Below are 22,197 nucleotides of genomic sequence, written 5' to 3'. Positions count from 1 at the left end.
TCCAAACAACTCAACTTTGGTTTCATCTGTCCACAGAATATTTTGCCAGTAGTGCTGTGGAACATCCAGGTGCTTTTTTTTGCAAACTTCAAACGTGCAGCAATGTTTTTTCTGGACAGCAGTGGCTTCCTCCGTGGTGTCCTCCCATGAACTCCATTCTTGTTCAGTGTTTTACGTATCGTAGATTCGTCAACAGAGATGTTAGCATGTGCCAGAGATTTCTTTAAGTCTCTAGCTGACACTCTAGGATTCTTCTTCACCTCATTGAGCATTCTGCGCTGTGCTCTTGCAGTCATCTTTACAGGACGGCCACTCCTAGGGAGAGTAGCAACAGTGCTGAACTTTCTCCATGTATAGACAATTTGTCTTACTGATGAACATCAAGGCTTTCAGAGATACTTTTGTAACCCTTTCCAGCTTTATGCAAGTCAACAATTCTTAATGGTAGGTCTTCTGAGAGCTCTTTTGTGCGAGGCATGGTTCACATCTGGCAATGCTTCTTAAGAATAGCAAATTCAAAACTGGTGTGTATTTTTTATAGGGCAGGGCAGCTTTAACCAACACCTCCAATCTCGTCTCATTGATTGGACTCCAGGTTGGCTGACTCCTGACTCCAATTAGCTCTTGAAGAAGTCTTTAGCCTAGGGGTTCACATACTTGTTCCACCCTGCACTGTGAATGTTTACATGGTGTGTTCAATAAAAACATGAAAACATATAATTGTTTGTGTGGTATTAGTTTAAGTAGACTGTGTTTGTCTATTGTTGTGACTTAGATGAAGATCAGAACACATTTTATGACCAATTTATGCAGAAATCCAGGTAATTCCAAAGGGTTCACACATTTTCTTGCAACTGTACTTGTGCTTCTATGGGCTGGTGCTGCAACACATTGTGGCTAAGGGGTGGGACATCTCTAAGTGGTTGACCAATCACAACAGATCCTGCCAGTTCAGAGCAGACTGGCCTCTAGTTTCAGACAGAGGGTGAAAAGGGGCGGTGCAGCACAGGCAGTAATAGAAAAATAAAGAGCTTTTTGAACATTAAAGCATATAAACATGTCACAGTAGAGGCACAAGATACTAATATGAACCACACAATTACCATATTTGTCTTCTTAAGCATAGAATGAGTGTGTTCCGAGTGTAATCCGAGTCAGTTAGAAAGAACACACATTTGAGGAAAGTCATTTCCCAACTGTATATTGCATGCTGACGTTTACATTGTGTCTTATGAGAACTGCAATATTACATAAATGCCACATCTTGAGTCGATGCATTGGCTGGTTATTTTTTGAGTTAAAACAGACTGAACAAATACTCCATTGACTGAAGGTGATACATCTAACTCACCTGTGCAGACCGCAGTACGTGGGACTGTAGGCCACATTGACCACTATGCAGCCATTCAAATGTACCACTTTAAAAAACAAAAGTAAGGTTAAGTGTTTACTTTAAATTGACAAAATGTAATGTAAAATCACCTAAAACAAAACAAAGCTTAACTTTTTCCTAAATGACATATGTCTATAACATCTAAAAAGTGAAGCAGAGAATCATTTGTAGAAAAATAGAGGAATAAGAGGAAGTTGACAAATTGAAAAAAGCACTCACAATTAGAGGTGAGACACACACAATAACAAATAAATAGGTGAGCGAGGAAGAGATTGTTGTCAGTGGAGAGGAAGGTACAGGTGGCTGGACGCGGCAGATGGAGGGTTCAGACCTTGCTTGTTTTCCCTGAAATGTCACAACTGTAAAAAAGGTTTTATAAAGCATCAATCACGGAGAAGCTGCACCTCCAGGAATAGTCATGGGGTTTCGGAAATGAGGCCCCCGCATTGAACTGCAGAGGCAATCACCACTGCACGGTTCAGGTCACCACACTACTCACAGAGCGGAGGAAATGGAGAGGAGAGGACCGGAGAAATAAATGAGGAGGGAGGAAAAGAGAGAGGTGAAAAGAGAACAGGTGGACATGTTGTTATTAAAGCTGCTGGAAGCACTAACGGTTCTTCAGATTTGACTTTAAGTTTGACTATCTCCTTAAAAAGCTTTCAGAAGATCACACAGGTTTTACAGACTGACACTGCTGTAACAAACATCTTCTACACCACATTTAGCACAACACAAATGGATAGCCTGGTCAGACATGTGCATGCATAACTGTCTTGGGGTCAGTGGTTTGATCGCACCCCTTTCTGTCAACATGTTGAAGTATCTTTGTGCAAGATATCCAAGTTGCTCCCGTAGGAATGTCTAAAAAATGTATTTTGCTTTTAATCTGTAAAGCACTTTGAATCGCCACGTGCTGAAAAGTGCTATATAAAAAAAATTGCCTTGCCTTGCCTTGCCTTACAAAAGTAGTGTATGAAGTTTTATTTGCCTGAAATATTACCCAATAATATTTAATGTACTGTTATGTTTTCATTAGTGTATATTCCCTAGATAGATAGATAGATAGATAGATAGATAGATATAGATAGATAGATAGATAGATACAGTATATATAGATATAGATAGATAGATAGATATAGATAGATATAGATAGATAGATAGATATATAGATAGATAGATAGATACTTTATTGATCCCAATGTGGGACATTATTTCGTTACAGAAGCAGCAGTGTGTTCACATTTCTATTTTAAGACAAAAAACGCATCAAGCCATTCCCAATGCGAACCTTATGCTAACAGTGTTTGCCGCTCTTTGTGATTGATAGAAAGTGAACAGGATAACTGAATCTATATTTTCTTCCACAACTCTCTTTTGTTGTACTGCATCTCACAGAAAACATGTTTGAGTGCCTTGTGGCCATCTTCTGCCTGCTTGTACTGTTGCACTGAAGCATGTCTTGGCATGGATCTACCACTTAAAACAGTGTCATACAGTTGTTCCCTGTAATGATACAGGGAACAACTAATCAGTAAAATGCTTCGTAGCTTTAAAGGTAAAACGCAGGATACCTTTAAGATACTTAGACTCTTTTGGATTTTAAAATGTCGACAAACTAAATACCGTAAAGTCATGAGAACTCAAATTTTTTGCATCTACAACTAAGTAGTTGCATTAATCTGCTTACCATACCTCATAATCATCCTGTGTCAATCCACGTGAGCCTTTGTGATTGAATGAGGCTTTTTATGGCCTCTGTTTCACTGATTTCAGGAAGCATATGACATTTTATATGACATGCAAAGTGCTTCAGGTCCCCGGGCATTTATGGACAAAATATTTTAGCCTGACTTTACACAGGGGTGAGAAGCAAGTATTTTATAGTGTGTGTGTGTGTGTGTGTGTGTGTGTGTGTGTGTGTGTGTGTGTGTGTGTGTGTGTGTGTGTGTGTGTGTGTGTGTGTGTGTGTGTGTGTGTGTGTGTGTGTGTGTGTGTGTGTGTGTTTTCAGCTTGATTAATTAGAAGATGCTCGGAGGTAATTTATGTTACTGGGTTTACATTCTCTTGCAGTAGTGACAGCTGGTAAAATGTAAGGAGAGTGTTATTTGTTCTCCTTGTATTGGTGAATTTAAAAGGAAAGGGTTTTGGGAATCTTGTTTTTAAAAGCCAGATAGTAAGTCCATTTTATTTTCTAGGTAAAGATTGGAACTTCTGGGATTTTTAAGGCACAGTGCTTTAATTTCTTATCTGGATTTATCTTTTAATTTGATCGAGAAAAAAAGGTGCAACCTCAATTGGCCCAAATATCTACAGTCAATATAGAATATCAGATAGAATGTTTTTTTCAAACCTTTATTTATCCAGGTGAATCCCTTGAGATCATTGATCTCTTTTTCAAGGGAGACCTGCTCAAGTAGGTTCCACATGAAACATAAAAAACAAACAGAACAACAAAAAGGACATCATATAGCATCATTACAGGGATTACAATTTACATAACTATCCACATGAACAGGTACCAACAGCATCCAACTGAGCTTTAAAAACATTTAGTGGCACCAGATTGCTCAGTTTCCATTTAATTTGCAGACTGTTCCAAGACAGAGGAGCTGTGCATCTAAAAGCTGTCTTCCCTAAGACAGTCCTAGCAGTTGGCACATTTAATAAAATTACAGCATTCGATCTCAGGCAGTAGCCACTTACAATTTTCCGTGAGATCAGGGAGCAGATATAAGATGGAAGTTTCCCTAACATGGCTTTGTATATACAAATGTACCAGTGACTGAGCCTCCGTACAGTTAGTGAAAGCAAACCAGCCCTTGCATACAGGGTACAGTGATGGGTTAATGCTTTACAGTTTGTCACAAATATCAGTGCGCTGTGATACGCAGCATCTAACTTGATCAGGCAATTGGCAGGTGCATTCATATACATCAGATCACCATAGTCCAGCACAGGTCAAAAGGTCACAGAGCCTTTTCCTGGCCTCAAGCGAGAAACAGGACTTGTTCCTGTAGAAGAAACCTAGCCTAACCCTCAGCTTTTTAAGCAGGTTATTGACATGAAGTTTAAAAGTGAGACAATCATCATGCATAAGCATGTTTGAATGCATTTGTTGAGTGTAACACAGTAGTTGTTTAAAATCATGAGGTAATATATAGGGATGTCCCGATTCACCTTTTTTTGCTCCCGATCCAATTCCGATCATTTGATTTTGACAATCTGCCGATACCGATTGTTCCCGATCCGATCTTTATGCAATGCATTAAGAGAAAAAAAGGTAACAGATAACGGCTGGTCATCCAACGCGATGAATTCAGCTATCTTGGCTGTTATTTGTTTGCCCTTTTCACTGTTCTGGGGCAGTTTCTCTTTCCTTTTAAAAGTCTCTGAAAGTGTGGGTTGTTTCAGTGCCGTTACCTGAGTGGCCGCTGTGTACTCGTCGTGTTGTTGTTGGTGTTTGTTTCTCAGGTAGCGTATTAGATTGGTTGTGTTGAACGTAGCTCTGTTCTTTCCACCACGCGGAACCTCCGCCTTGCAAACATTGCATCTGGCTGTTACACTGCCTTCGCTTTCAATTTTATAATACTTCCAAACTCCTGACATTTTCTCTGTCCCGACTCCCGAGTCACCAGCTGAACGTAGCCTCTCGTTAGCTTACTGCTACTATTAGACACTGCGCCCACTCTGTTGCCAGGTTTGAGAGAAATAAGCAACCAGGTCTGAAAACAAGTCCAAGAGAAGCAACACATACATGATGTGTAATTTTAAACCAAAACTAAGGCCTCAGGATGACTTTAAGACGTGAACATGGTCATTTTTGTTTTGTAAGATTAAATAAAATAATACAAATATTTTATAAAAAATAAAATAAATAAAATCCCGATCCCCCATTTTTTTCTCCCGATTCCGATCTTTTGAAAATCACGTGATCGGCTCCGATCCCCGATCACGTGATCGGATCGGGACATCTCTAGTAATATATAATAAAATGCAATGGTTTCCATTAATAAAACCAGGTATAATCAAACCTGATAGAAAAAATAGGTTGCAATATATTGATCCCTGATAAACTGTTATCATAATCCTCTAACTTGTTCCTTTTTATTATTTTGATAGAGGATGGAATGAATGCATTTTTGTATCAGTCTGGAGGGAAATGTGTCTAACTCTAACCCCAGACTTTGATGTTCAGAATTTGTTCAATTGCCTTCAGAATACTCTGAACCTCCCTGTGCACAGATTCTGCGTTAAGGGGCTGAAGATAATGATGTTCTTTAAAATAGTTATTTACTGTATGCTGTACAGTCACTGACTCGGGACTCTAATTAATGTTGATCAGTGTCTACTGAATTACTACATCTTAAAACTGTTTGCTAACATCTTTATGTGAAATATGACCACTTTTTGTCAGGTGCGAAGGAAAAGGAAAATGTTATATAATTGGAATGTGAAACATTTTCATATTTTAACTCAAATAATCTGTCAGAGTTAACAGTGAGACTACATGGGTTATCTTTGACAGCCCAAATTGGGACAATTGGCGACATTTTATGAACTATTTTTTTGTTTTACCTTCAAATAAAATGCTTATGATAATTTGACTGAACTTCTCGATTGTTTGCATATTCTCGGACATCTCTTTGACCCATCTGACTTGATTGTGATAATATTGTTGTGTTCCCTAAAATAACTGATAGATATTATATTATCTGAATAATGTATTCACTTGTTCTGTGAATGGGAACATATCTAAACGGGGTTATTAACTGATTAAGTCATTGTCTCATGGACAGAATGACTCAGACATTCAGGATTAATATGAAAAATTACCTCAAGCAGATGAAGAAATGTAATCATGAACTCATATAAAATGTGTATAATATGTGTGTGTGTGTGGTATGTGTGTGTGTGTATGTCTGCCTGTCTGTGAAGTTAGTGTTTCATTTTCTATGTACACTTCTTTTGTTTGTTACTTTAATTGAGATAAACATGCCATGCTATGCCATTTGTTCATATCATCTTAGAACAATATGCTGGGAATCAAGTCTGCATGTCAAGAGTTTTTCCCTTTCGTACAAGCACACTACAGGCGATTGCCTGGGTCAAATATGTTCTCACTAGCTGTAACTACTCTGATAGGTTAGGCTCAGAGAAGAGAAGAGAATGGGCCAACTTGCAGGAGGCAATGAAGGACTCTATCATTATTGGCTGAATAAGACAATACACAGACTGAGTATCAGGGAACCAGCAGGGCAAATAGTGGGCAATCTGACCTTTTGGGGGCCTCAATACACATGGCTTCATTTATTGTGTCATAAAGCTAGGAAACCACTGCTGTAATATATACAGCACACAATAGAGTGACAATCAGCTGATCCCAGTTGAGTATAAATTACTCAAATGGGAAGTCTCACTTAATTTCAAAGCATAATAAACTGCAAGTCAGGGGATATACAGTATTTAAGTCTTTCCTCTACGGGCTAACATTACATTACATTACATTACATTGCATTTAGCTGACGCTTTTATCCAAAGCGACTTACAATAAGTGCGTTCGACCAACAAAATACAAACTTGAAGAAAACAGAATCATATAAGTACATCAGGTTTCATAGAGCTAAAACATTTCAAGTGCTACTCAACTGGCTATAGATAAGCCAGTCCTTTATTAGTATATGTGCTTTGTTAGTAATTATATCGCTCGAAGTGGAGTCGAAAGAGATGAGTTTTCAGTCTGCGCCGGAAGATGTGCAGGCTTTCTAACATCTTCAATTGCTGAAAGAGAAAGTTTGCAAACTCAACTAGCTAAAGCTAGCAAGGCTGAACGGATTGTAATCAACTGCTGATTTAAATTGCGTATAAAGCTTGAGCAGCAGTTGCGGCTCCAGAGTATTTTTTTTGGGTAATCTATGGTAGGGCTAACCCATACAGTGGTGGGGCTCAAGTCAGTATTTGCAATGTAGGCCTATTTACACCAGAGGTCGCGTTAACCGAATATTTTCCGTCCATGACGGATTTTTTTTAACAATGACAGAACAATCTGAAAGCAGTCGGTCATTTTGACGGATTAGAACAAACTCGGAACAGCGCCAAAGTTTCCCCGCAGCGAGGCTCCTGTGTTATGCATGCCTGCCAAAAAGGAAATGATACCGTTTCCAAACCCAACTTTGCTGTACAAATCATTGAAATGTCTGTGAGTTTTGGCTTCACGCTGTGCGCACTCCCACGAGGTGCAGTGGGCATGCATAACACGGCGCTAACAGTTCACGAGCGTGCACCCCGCCCCCCGTTGACAGTTCACGACTGTGCTCTCCCCCCCCCCCCCCGGTTGACAGTTCTCTCTCTCCCCCCCCCCCAGAGTGTAAAGGCCGACGGAATGTTTACGATCCTCTCCGTCAAAATGACGGGCAGTGATTTACATACACGCTATATCGCCCCCCTTGACAGTGAAACGCCACGCGTGAGGTTTAGATTATTTCCCTGTCTCAATCCAAATTGAACTGTATGAAATAAAAAGGCACATTTGTCTTGTAGTAAATAAAAAGGTCGACCTGGAGCCAATCCTGCAATTTCCCCACAAGTGAAAGAGTTGACATGCTGAAAGCCCAACCTCTGCAGGGGGGTCTGGGGGGATTCTCCCCCAGGAGATTTGTTTAAATATTAACATAAAATACACATTCTGGTACTCTCTTGAGAAGAAAAATAAATACATCTATTACTACACGACATATTTAAAAAAAATTAATGCCATTTTAGTTTTTTGTTACTTTGTTCTGAAAGCTGAACCTGCTGCTCCTCACAGAGAGAAGAGGGAAGAGGCTGTGAATTACTTTACATTGTGGATAAGGGTGGATAGCCCCCATTGTTCTGTGTGTCAAAATGAAAGACAGCCCACACACCTATCAATCATCAAACCGTGGGGTCTTATTTCAGTCATGTTGTTATTTCTATCAACACGTAATGTTGTATCGATCAGTAGCGTGGCGTGGGGAAAAATGTAGGGGAAGCCCATTTTTTGGGTCGGGGGGGGGGTCAATAACGTAACCAGATGAGTGATTACAGCGCCTGGTATCATTTGACACACATTTGTATCACACAGATGCAGGACTTGCACACGCCTGTTATCTAACCGACAGGTCCGCATGCACTCTCCAGCTGAAACTCTCTCCTTATTAATTTAAGCATTTTACTTATTAATGTATGCAGACAATCACACAATCTATGTGATTTTTGGATTTACCGTGCCTCTCAATTGCCCGTGACAGGTCGATGAATCCTGAAGTTGCCCAAGGATTGTTCAGGGAGCACGAATCCTTGTCAAAAAGAAGACATGGCCAGCAAAATAGACGCTGAAGTTTAGCGCTTCCAGTTAGCCACTCCGTGCGGACATAATTGTCCTCATTGAACATCCGATTCTCTCCCTTTTTCCTCTGTGTACACCATAGACTGGTGTACACACAGCTGGAGTGCGGGCATTGGCCTGTCATCTGATTTAATTTGTAGTTGCTGCTGTAGCGGAAGTTTAGTAAAGTTATGTTTGATTAAGTACGCCAAATCTCCACCCTCCATAATGCTTCATTTGCTTGATAATTTCTAACGCCGGTGATGACAGTTACAGTATTAAAACTGATGTTGATGTGATTTGATTGGATGGCAGTGTCCAATCAAATCGCCGGCCGCCTCTGAAGGGAAGCAAGAGGCGGCTGGCTTCCCTTGGCATGGCCCTGACCAATCACAGGTTGGCAGGGGCATCACGTGGGCCTCATCTGATTGGTCAATCCCTCCATTTTTTTTCACCAAGGGAAGCCAGATTCGGCTGGCCTCCTCTCGCAGCAGAGAGTGCAATCTACTGTTTCACCATAACATCTAGAGGGGCGCTGTTTGTTTCACTCTTTGTAAAATACTCAATGAGAATGGGGGAGGGCCGGGCCGGCAGCAACACACAGCAAAGGAGAATTATCGAAACAAAACTAAGTGTTTTTATTTATTTATTTAAATTATAACTACAATCCGAAAAAACAGGGGAAGCCTGGCTTCCCTTGGCCTCCGGGAGAAAACGCCACTGGTATCGATGTATATAGAGATGTACTACAGCAAAAGTTTTCTCCGTCGGGACTTCCTGCAACAACACCACGCCGTTATCGTGATTCTGATTGGCCAGAAGACATTATCAAAGGTGTTCTATTGAGAAGACGATCACTACGTGACAAAAGTTTTCAAAACCGTTTCTAGTCTTCGGTATTTCCAGACAAGTGGCTACTGAAATCAATCTTACTACTAACTGCTGTCTGTGCAATTTACTCCGTGCGAGTTGGCGGACTTTATTTTGCTTACTTTAACATCATTTTTCATGGTGGGGCTAAGGTGGGGCTAAACCATTTCTTGGTATGGCTGTAGCCTACCCCAGCCATACCCTGGCGCCGCCACTGTTGAGCAGTAAAACGTATGATAAGATTAACCTCTTTTAGTTAGCCTCTGTGATAAAGAATGTTACAAGATTGACTAAATTAAGCTAAAGTATGCTACAGTGTAACATCAAAACGCAGGAAAACAGGAAGTGACAACACACGATCAGCGTACGAATTCCCATCCTTGCGTCAGCATATAAATTGCATTTAGCATAAATCTGTTCATTTCCGGCCATAGCGAGATGAAGAATGAGTAGGTGTCATATTGAAGGAACTTCATGCTGTTGAGATTAATTACTGCAAGTGCTGAAACCTGACAACTCGCACCCCCCTCTGACTTTGCATTAACACACACCAAAATGCTCGGCTACCCAACCACACGTTCACCCTGGAGCCACTTCACTTTTCACAAGCTTTAATGAGTAAATGGAGGAGTAGCAACAGTCTCTAGGCATCTCAGGGTCACAGACTGTAATGTGAATCGCATGAAGTTGGTGATTCAGCAGTGGGAATCACAGGACAAGGAATAGTAGATTATACGCAGTTTGGATCACCTGCAGGTCTGATTTGGCTCATTGAATGTTTTATTAGAGAAACCAAGTCTCCCGCAAACCTTTTTACAAACTGGAATAATGTATTCAAACATATCTTATAAAACATATAAACTTGAAATAATACTGTGAGCGTTCAGGCTCAAATACATTATTCGATAAAACATAAATGCATTTGGACATTTAGACACTTTCACCCTGTGTGCAAGGCCAGTTAGTGGCAAAAATAGGGTAACCACTTTCATACAATCGACCGCCAGATTGGGATTTTCTTTGTTAGTTTTCAGAAGAACACGCAGGAGGTCCAAAAGTATTCTCTAAAATGTACAGAGAAAAACAGAAAAAGTTGGAGATTGCCGTGTAACTGGCAGAAAAGTATTGATGATCTGGTTGTTGCCTGGGAGAGTTATTGGAAGCTGGATTTAAGTAAGTAAGAATAATTAGGCTTAAAAAAACACTTGCAGTCAAGCTTAATTTTGGCAGGCAGAAAATTACAAACAGACATTGCGTCTGTATTCACAGAACTGGCACTAAAGATGATGATTTCATCTTAAAGATGGATACCAACTCTAAACATTTAAAGACTGAAGCTCGATGATTTATTCTAATGGCATACTGGAGTTTACATTCATCATCAGAAATACCCTTTGAGAAAGGTGCTTGTCTTGATGGTTTAACAGCATGATGGTTTACAACCTGACTTCTAAATGTTCTCAAAACGATCCAGCAATGCTGTGATGTTTCCAGATTTCAGCAACTACATTTGACTATGTTGACTACCATATACGTGATAGTAATGAAAGAAAATTACCTGCAAGTTTTAGTAAAGCAAAATTGTCCTTTATTTACCTCCAATATTCATGAGCATATAGATTTGGTACTGGCCTTCAAATGATTTGTTTATCTTTTTCATCATTAATAGTGACTAATGATGGAATATTTCCAGCCGAATTGTTTATACCTCCTCCAGTTTTGTCCTATTTCAGTGATATCTTTTTTTAAATAGAATGGGTTGAAATCTGACCGACTTTCCTTAAGACGTCAGACTGAAAAGGGAATTGTCAATTGAAAGACTCCAGCGTGCTGCCGGGCGCATTCAAATGTGAAACGCGGAAGCTTTGAAATAAAGTTATTACAGGGTCAGCCGTTTCATCGCTTAAGAGAAAAAATCAAAATAATTGTGCTCGTCGCAACGGGGGACGAAAATGAAGAAAAGAAAAAAGGCAAAAATTAGAGATGAAAGACAGCCACAGGTTAGAGCGCGGTAAAAACCGTTTCATTTGGCCCATCGTCTCATTTCTATCTTGAAAGCAGGTCTCTTTTGTTCTTTCTCACCTCCATCACCCCTCCACCCCAGCCTCACGCCCACTCGTCTTTTCTCTTTTCCCTATATTACTCAGCCTTTGCAAAGGCACAATGCTGATCATTCTGTGAAGGCCTTTCCGCCATTATTTGAATTAACAAATCCCCTGCAGGGTGCGGAAATGAATGCTAAAGAACAAAACACATTTTACATCTGTAGAGCTCCAAAGGGGTTTTCTTTCAACCGTAGATAGTTTTTCTTGATTTCACCATTTAAAAAAGTGGTAGTGACAGTTTTGTGGTGGTGATCTCCTGACTTTGCATGCAACAGCATCATCACTTCTAAATTGTAATTTGTTCAATTCTGTGGTGAGGACCAAATAGTGACCTGCAAAACCAACCACTCCAACAAATGCCTTTCCCATTTAAAATACTTGAAATAATTTTTTAGACAGTGATAGTGGAGAAAAAGATAACATGTGGGGTAGGTGAGTAAGGGTAATGACAGGAAGGGAACCAGGGACTCGTTGCTCGGTGCATTTGTGGAATTTGTTGAATGAAGTAACCTAAGCCCTCAGCGGTCAGATTAACCCAATGTAGTTTCTAGGCTGAACACATGGCGCTTTTAACATGCAAAACTAAGATGGTATTGAACTCTTTCGCAGAGCATGTGACTCAATTTTAATAACAGTCAGCTTTGGTTCACACCAGGGTTCCAGTGATGGCTTTCAAGCAGTACTACCTACTCGAAAATTGTTTCATCAACCCGATTAAGATTTAGCATTCTGACATTAGGATCTATCTAATAACATTTGCTAACTTCGTCCGATTTATTTAATCTTAGACACAATCTTATTTGTATTAGTCACAGTCACTTTATGTTTGTAACAATCCCAATGAGTTTTGAGTTCAAAATGATGTCCTCACTGTAATGAGGGTACCAAATCAGAAAATGCACATGCAAAACTAAGTTGCTGTATAACATGTCAAGTAAAAAAAAAAAACGAGAAAAGAATACCATGCCTAATTTGTCAGTGTGAAATAGTTTCATAGTTAGCCCTGACACTTTCCCCCAATATATGAACTGACAAAAAAAATCTGCAGGATGTTGAGGAATCTCAGGCATACCCCCTCCCTCTCTCCACTCCTCCCTCTCAGCCTCTATCTATGCTATTTTCAGAGGGAGAGCAGTAAGTGAAGTATTGTGAGAGGTGATACAAAAGCTTCCTTCTCAGGGGAGGAGAGGGAGCGAGAGGCAGAGGAGAGAGTTTGTAAAATATGCTGCTGACTATTCATCTCCCTGCTTTACCCAGGCTCCTAGAGAGGCCACTTCATATGCTTGGACACAAAGAATGTTCACTGTAAATAATGCAGGTATTCCACAATTTCTCCATATCTCACTTTTTTCCCCCTTTTTTCTCCAGGCCATTCGAAACGTCAGATCCATTCCAGCATATCAGCCGTAAGTAAAAATATGACACATTATCATAGATGCATTGTGTTTTTGCTCCTGAAACCAACAGGCAGTTTGTGAATGGGTTTGCATTTCCTGCTCCAAGCATTTGAGGTCACTTTGCAAGGAAAACACTTGATTTGATTTACTATGCCATCCCGTTTTCAAGCTGTGTAATCAACCCTTTTTTATTTTTTAATTAATGTCGTTTATCAGGGGTAACATTATATGCATCTTGTTTAACTGGTGGTGAGTCACCTAGATCAATATCGTGTTTGAAAAAAGTCGTATAGGAAGGTATGTCAGAAAACAGCTGCTTATTCTGTGCAGAATCAGTTCGACCACGTCTGCACGCTGCACATCAGGTAAGTGAGCTAAGATTAGTTAACATCTCCGAATTAACATGTGGGCACTACAGAAAAAGAACAGGAGGTGAAATGCATCCTAGACAAGACCCCATATTTAGTTACGGCCACAACATAAAGAATCATTTCCGGCCTCAGTTGTGACCCACAACACATATTGACAGGCCAGACCTGATAAGGTTTACAAGAAAATAATGTGTAAGGTGTATTTATATCAATATTTAAAAGCAAGCTGAACTGCAAACTAAGTTTAACAGGAGAACTGGCCAAAAAGCGGAGGGAAATCCAGGCCAGCCACACCAGGGGAAGTAGGACCCAGAGTAGGACCCAGAGTAGGTGCGCCCCCCCAATCTAAGAAATAAAAAAGCTGAAAGTAGACTACCTTCTCCTCCATCCTAGAAACAAACAACAAAGGAAGTAATGGCAGACTTAGGAGTAAACTCATATACTAAAGGCGACTGAATGCCGCAGTCCTTCAAAACCGTCCTTCTTCGCCCAGGGTGGAAGACCGAGAGAGAAAAAAATGGGGGGGGCTGGTAACAATTCCCAATATCAGACTATTAATACCTGGTTGAAATGTGCTTATGTAGGTGCTTTGGTGTCTGTTGTGTGTAAATGGGTTTGTATGTAAGGGCCTTTAATTTGACATGTGCTGCAATCATGCTTCAATTGTGCTAATGTGTTTTTGCCTATGGTTATATGCTCATGTATGTTTTATCAAAAGCCAAGGGACACCTTGCCAGGGACTACAGATGAAAGGTAGCCTCTTTGCTAAATCTGGTACATTTACATGATTGAAGTGCTGATCTAAATTAGTATGCATTGTCCCTTCTTAAATAAATACAAGAAAATGTTCATATTTGCCAAATGTAGGCTATCCTCTTAAAAACAAATATGTTGATGAAGAGCTTTTGTAGACCGTATCGTTAGCCAAACCAAGGTCAAAGAAGGAGGAATGGGAAATGTTATAAAAGAAAATGTAAAGTGAAGGCTCGAACAGCATAGTCGGGTCTGTCCAAGATATTAAAAAGCTTGACAGTGATATCTTTATAAGTAGTAGCTGATAATAGCCGTAAGCAGTAGCTGATAATACAGCTCATTCACAGACCTTTCTGCACCCTGCATCCACAGCAGCAATTTGGGAATCAGGAGTGTCAACACTGTTGTTTCCCAGCAGTTCTCTATGACTGTATCTTTGTCGCTGTGCACCACATATGATGGCTGCCCACAGTGCATATGCTTGACTGCTCCATTCGATTGCTCACTCCAGCAGCACTCTGGGAAATGTTAATAGGGGGCAGTTAACATCAGATACAGTTCACCAGCATCTGTGCTCGACCCACCATCACCCTGATGGAGAGATGGATAAAAAAAGGTGGAGAGAGAAATACCAAGTAGGGTTAAGGACGTCAAAGAAAGTAAAGTACACCCACTGCAGTGTATTGATTAATTGCTGGTTAATTGCACCTCTGTGCACTTGTACTAATGTATGTGTGTGTTTGTGTGTTTGTGTGCAGAGTTTAAATTATACTATATATATATGACTAAGAAGGCAGGAGGGCTTTTGTTTTTTTTCATGGCTGAAAACTAACCAAGACCTTCAACGGGGTCGTTGGGCATGGTCCCCTCGGACGAATATTGTATGCATTTTAATGTTTAAGTTACCAATATAGGAGCTTGTTTTCTGTTAAACTTACAGAAAACAAGCTCTGGTAAAGTTATAGTGATATATAAACAACTTAATCATATCACAATGTTTGTTTAATATACAAAATCTGTATTTGCTTCCTTGTAAATGTTGTGTACACCAGTGGAGTGGAAGGCAAGTTCAGAATGGCGTTCTTAAACTTGTTTGTTATTGTGCATTTGACCAGAGGCCTGTACTACAAAGCCGGATTTTCGCTTAGCAGGCTAACTTCAGGGAAAACTCTGGGTTTCCGGTCCTACGAAGCTGGTTCTCTTCTTACCGGGCTAGATCTCCATGGTAACTTATGCTGAACGGCAAACCTGCTCCAGGATAAGAGATCAACTCAGTGAAAGCACCGCCTGCTGACCAATCAGAGCTCAGTGTGCGGAGTTTAAAGCGATCAAGTCATATTACAGGAGAAAGGAAATACAGAAAAACTGCCGTTGCAGGAAAGACGGCCCGGCAAAAATCAACTGACTGTGTGAACGTGAACATTAATAGAATATCACCTCCCATCTTCAGAGCAATCTGACTATTATAACATTAGCGTTAAGAAAGCTTACTTAAATATCTGCCACAACATAAGTAACCGGATCAAAGTAACACTACGTAGCCTACAGTCCGCGGCACTGTGAGTGCAGACGTCGATGTGTCCCATTATCATTCATATCACATCATATCACATCATAATGTATCATATATTTCCTTATCTGAGTCAGCTGAGCCGTATCTGGCCGTGCAACACTCAGTGTCACATACTGTATGCAGAAGTATTATTTTAAGCAACACATTAAGTTGACGAAATAATCGAGTCAATAAGGCGAGACACGGCAGGCAAAAACATCGTTTTTCAAGTACTGGTCAATTTTGAGATTTTGTGCTATTTTGATTCTATAACATGTTTTCTTTCAGGCTTTTGGAAGGAAAACGTACAAAATACACATTTAAGTGTTTATTTTACTATAGTTTGTCTATTTGCGTCTGTAGATTTCTCCTAAATTCACCAAAAGTTAGCATTCTAACGTAACATAAAGTACCGCGACCGCTGTGTGCACCATGTCAACAGAGGTATCGCTGGAAAGCTCCGTCTCTCCTGCACAATCTCATCGGATCCAAATATGGTCATTTCCTTTGTATCAGCAACCAATCGTGAAAGCACAAAGGGGTATTAAACCAAGAAACAAAATCTCATTGGCTGGTGTCAATTTCTGACAACGTGATTCGTTCAGATGCGTCACGTGGTGTGCTAAAACACTTCCTGGTTAGCTTTCCGCTAGAAATTGAAATCTCAAAATGGCAAAAGAACGGCGAAAAAAACGTTCACAGAGAAGACGACAACAATTGTCACTTGCACGAAGCAAGGTTATACACAAAACAAATGACCCTGAACATGAAATACCTTCACGGAGTGCGTCGATGCGCAAGCTGTCATCCAAAGAACAGGAGGGTTTAGCTAGCGCCTCACTGCAATCTTTAAAGGTCGTTTTCTCAAAATGAGTTTTTTCTCCTACTCTGAGTTCGACATTTCAACTTCAGTAGCACGTACATACACCAAACCTTCCAGTTATATTCCTATCAATATTATGAAGGCTTTTACAGAAGGGTTTGTTCATATATCATTCATAGCCTGAATTATACAACATTGTATGTAAAAACATGGCGAAAATTGATATTTTAGGGCTGTTGACAGTATTTTCTGATGTATGGAGTGATAAAAAGAGATATCCAATATCCCTTCAGTAAAAGCCTTAGATGCTAATATGAATACAAAATGAAACAATAATTTTTAACCTGGCTTTATCCAAAGTTCAGATTTTCAATTCCTGAAATGTGTTAAAATATGTGCATATTTAATGAGATAATGGATCATTTGCATATTTAAACATGCTATTTCAGAAACTTGTAATACAAAAAACAATTGCCTTATTGTAAGTAATTAACTGGAGAAATTTCTAGCTGATACCTTTAAGTTAAAAATATTACCCTATTCACCTGGGGTGTCTCGCCTTAAAGTCAGATTGTGTCTTAGACGGCAGTGATATCATAAACCTGTTAATGTACACATTCAAACACTTGTTCTTTTACCAGCTGTATGTGGCTTTTATCCTGGATAAAGGGTTTAAGTCATGGATGTTGAAAGTTAAACGTCTTCATATTTGTCTAATATTATAGTTCAAGTATGACGCTGCGCTGTCAGTAAGCTTGTCCATGTTTGTGATTGGTCAAATGTTGCTAACCCCGCCCCTTTCATGTGAACGCTCTCTCAGCCGGACAGAGAAACCCTGGCTTGAGTTACTGAGTTGATAACCAGCATCGTAGGACCGCTTAGGGAGAACGCGTTTGTTTTGGGTTAGGTAAGCCGGGTAACTCAAACATATCTAGGGTATGTTGAACTGGATTTGTAGTACACACCTCTGATATGAATAGTGAAACGTAAAAAAAATGGCCGATGTAATAAGGGCAGTTCAATGTTGATAGTTTTTACATCTGTTGGGTTCGTTGTTTTTCAGAATCATAATGCTTTGTTTATCCCGGAGGAAATTGTGTTTTGTTTGTATACAATGATTAAAAGAAAATAGAATATACATATAAATAAAACATATTGTCCTACAATATATATCACGTATATAACAATATATACAGTGGTGTTTTAATAGGATCATAATATTGAATTGCACAGTTTGAAAGGGTTTGGCTTTTGATGGTGGAATAAGTCCAGTTCCAGTGTATTGACTTTGAATTCCCAACGTTCTGAGGGAGGAGTTAAACAGTGTGATGGCCACAGGCAGGAACTACTTCCTGCAGGGCATCTTGGTGGAATAAGTCTTGCACTGAAGCCACTCCTGTGCCTGACCTGCATGTCATGGAGTGGGTGGAAGACATTTTCCAGGAAGACCTGTATCTTGAATCTCCGACACTGCTGTTCAACTCAACTTCCACAACATCACTGGCCTTGCAAATAAGTTTGTTGATTAATTATAGCGGATAGAGTCCCATCAAACCCCCCTGGTAATTGGTGCCATGTTTCTGTATGTGCATATACCTCATGGCTTTGTGACTGAAGTGTGCACTGGTGTGAAAATGATTTACATCATTGTGTGAAGAAGGTGTGAAGCAGAAAGACAGTTAGGTACATCTCGTCCAATGGTCCGTCTACCACTTTGGCTACTGTTGCTCTGTCACAGTTATCTCTCACACACACACACACACACACACACACACACACACACACACACACACACACACACACACACACACACACACACACACACACACACACACACACACACACACACACACACACACACACACACACACACACACACACACACACACACACACACACACACACACACACACACACACACACACACACACACACACACACACACACACACACACACACACACACACAGCTCGCTCTGTTGCCTCCCTGGCCCCAAAATGCTGTGTGCTGCTACTCACATCCAGAGAAGCATTGGGCCGTAAACACACACACAAACACAATCACATACGCAATGATTTATGGCCTCCAATACAGTCAATAAGAGCCATGGCCAAGATGAAGGACGTGCTAGTAGGACACACAACAACAACAACAACAACAACAACAAAACACACACACACATGTTGTCCATTAGCTAAGTGTACTGGAGAAAGCATCTCAGCACATTGGTTCACTTTATTAGATTCCTGTTTAATGCCTCTGCTGCCTCATGTGAAGTGTAAAGGTGTATTTATTTAACCTTTGTAAAACTCACAAGATGACATGTGGATTGGTATGTAATTACCATGAAACCAGCAGTTTGTGAACTTTGATTGACACACATGGTGTAAACAAATTACATCATAGACCTTACTCTATAAATCAAAAATACATGTGTCATAAACCCAAGGCTGAAATCAACATGACCTACTCATTCTGGTGGAGGACCTATATTCAATTTGACATTTCTAAATTGCCACGGAACCATTACTTCGTCATACAATGTCTCGTAATGTTCCGCTATGGTCCTCGTGACAACAATTCCGCCATCCACAATGTCAGTGAGGGTCAGCGCGCAGCCTAATATGTTTGCATGAATTTATCTGTTTGCAGAGGCATGTGGCAATGATGTAAAGGCCGATAACTAGCACTGTATGAACTTGTGTTGAAAGAATTACATATAGCTTACATTCACTCACATTCTAGCACTTCAGTCCAGACTTTATAAAGACAAAACAGGCTTGGGTGAAGCCTACAGTTCACATAACCCAATGTTGTCAGGAATCATAATGACAATCAGTCATATCAGTGGAAAAAGGTGTATAATTGATATGTATCACTGGTTCAGAGTCCAACACTTTGGTTCAGATTGATAAGTCTTTAAAAACATGTGTCCTTATGACTGGTGATCAACTAAATATTTGTCTGGCAACATCAGGACATTTTTTGGGTTGCTCTAGTATTTTGGTTTATAACCAAATACCTGAAAAAGTTATGCTTTTTATGGTTTAAATAGTGTTTGGGGGGAACATAGCATGCTAAGATATTAAACTCAGAGTTTTAGCATGGTAAATATTACACAAAAGTACCTAAATAAAACCCAACATGTTTATTGTTAATTGATAGCATTTTAATGATTTGTAAGCTGAAGTTAGCCTTAGCTCAAAGCACTAGAAAAAACAGCCTCACAGATCTGCTGATATGGCAGTAGAGTGTTGTCATTGGTAAGGCTTAACATGTCCTGTCAACATGGTTCTTCTATTTGTGTTTTAACATACATGCTTTCCATTAACCAGACATTTGGTGTCTTTTCAACTTGTGAATACATGGACAAAAATGGCAAAATCCTTATTTTTTCGGATGATATCATTTTGTGGGTTTGAATAGTAGGCTACTACTGACAGGCTATATTTAATCATTTAAAAAAGACCTACTTATTATCCTTCACATCCTGTAATAGAAAGCAAATGACCCTTTTACCTGACCTTCTTTTCTATCCCATGTTCTCTTCCCCAGTCTTTATGTCTCCTCTTCCTTCTTTTTATGCTTTCTTTTTCTAGTACCCACGTCTCCTCCCAGTTTCTCTCACTAGCTTGTGTATGCCTAATAAACACAGCAGTGTCTCTTAGCTTGAAAATAAAATCAACTTTTTTTTTGGGAGCAACACAAGCTGTGCTTTCACATAAAACAACAGTCAATTAGACTTAAGACGCTGAGTCTCTTCCTGGGCCATAAAACATGGTTAACAATGTGCAAACAAGAAGCAAACACACTCTTCATCCACAGATGTTTTACTTTTTTGTTTCAGGGCCTCTTTGAGAACTTTTTATAGTATTTTTGTGGTTTCCATTGGATGTTTATGGCTTCTATATTATAATGTGCTTACTAGGGATGTAACGATACCAACAACTCACGGTACGATAATATCGTGATAAAAAGTCCAAGGTACGATATTTATCGCGATATTGAAAAATAAATAAAAAAATGTGACTTTTTTTTGTTGTCATTTTTTTTTTTGCTTGAATTTTTTTTATTTATTAAATAATACATCTCATTTGTACAGCATTTTAGTAGGATAGTAGTATTTTAAAGTGTCAACAATATAATAATCAGACCCTGCAATAGAATAAATCAAGTTTCACTTTAGTTTTTCAAGTAACTCAACTCTAACTCACTCACTCACTAACTCACTCACTCACTCACTCACTCACTCACTCACTCACTCACTCACTCACTCACTCACTCACTCACTCACTCACTCGCTCAGCATAATCAAGGTTATCTTTTAGGAATATGAGCATGTCCACATTTCCAGGTAGAAGCTGGGATGTTTGGGCGTTTACAATATCCCCTGCTGTGGAAAAAACTCTCTTGCTTGGTACTGATGTTGCTGGGACAGAGAGATATGCTTTGGCCATGGGTAACAGCAGTGGGCATTGTCTCTCCACCTCTAGCGAAAACAATACAGTGTTTGCCAAGAAGGTGAGGCTTATTGTCTATGGGATTAGTTTTGTATCATAAAGATAAAGCAACACGTTTTCAGAATAAAGCAAAACTATGAGTTTAAAAGAAAAAAAAACTGAGTCAAGCAAAATAAAATACATTTCAAAAATAAAACTATAAGTATTTTTTCTTTGTTTTAACATAGGTTTTTGTTTGCAGTTCTTGTTTCTTCTTTCTCAATGATCAGACTTTTGCTCTCGCTGCAGCTTTTCTCGTTTGCGCTCCCTCACTTTTTGTTTGAGATTTTGACACAAACATCCCAGGTGGGCGGGACTTTCAGGGGTGTGTCCCCATTGGCTACTCAGTTTTTGAGTGACAGCCCACTGCACCACATATCATACAGTGCAACTCATGCAGCAAACTCCGGAGTCCACTCGGTCGGTGTCTCCTGAGGAGTTTTCATGAACATATCGGACTTATCTTATGGATTGCTGTGCATTATACTTGTGATGTGTAGTTTATTGTAGACGGTATTGAGACATTTATTTACCGCGATATTCGATATATCGTTACATCCCTAGTGCTTACTGAGGGATTGTCCGAGAAGGTTTTATGTTTCTCTGCTAGAGCTAGAAGATGTTATTCAGAAGTAGAGCAAAACCAGTACCGGCCTCTAGATCTGTTTCCTGTGGTTTTCAACCAAAGGTTAGGTCACAAGATAAAACTGATGGGTTTATCACATGTATCAAAAGATTGTAAGAAAAACCAATTAGGATTGGGTTGTGTTCACTACACATTTTCTTGGACGTATAGTTGCAATAATTAAGGACTTTTACCCAGAAAACCGATAGTGACCCATAAGTAACTTCGGCACATAAGAAACAGCACTTCCATTGATCTTTTTATCAACACAAACTTGGCTTGTTTGTGATTTATGCCACAAGTTGTTTGTTCTTCAACATTACCAAGTTGTGTCCTGTTAAGACACATTTTAATTTTGAAAGGACTGTATGGGTGGAATGAGAATATATTGACGTGAATTATTTCTTAGTAAATTACAATCTTAGAAATAATTGAAGGGTACTGTATGTTGAAAATCTAAA

General features: G+C 39.6%; 1 protein-coding gene across 1 annotated transcript in view; it reads left to right on the top strand.

The window, feature by feature from the left end:
• Positions 1-22,197, top strand: part of LOC117545952 (inactive N-acetylated-alpha-linked acidic dipeptidase-like protein 2) — a 1,067,198-nt gene that overhangs the window by 230,910 nt on the left and 814,091 nt on the right. The window contains exon 4 of the mRNA XM_034215999.1: positions 13,085-13,122. Coding sequence (XP_034071890.1) covers positions 13,085-13,122 — 38 coding nt within the window. The remainder of the gene's footprint in view (positions 1-13,084; positions 13,123-22,197) is intronic.

This window comes from Gymnodraco acuticeps, unplaced genomic scaffold (assembly GCF_902827175.1).
Source record: "Gymnodraco acuticeps unplaced genomic scaffold, fGymAcu1.1, whole genome shotgun sequence".
Classification (NCBI taxonomy): Eukaryota; Metazoa; Chordata; class Actinopteri; order Perciformes; family Bathydraconidae; genus Gymnodraco; species Gymnodraco acuticeps.
This window is presented reverse-complemented; position numbering and strand designations above follow the sequence as displayed.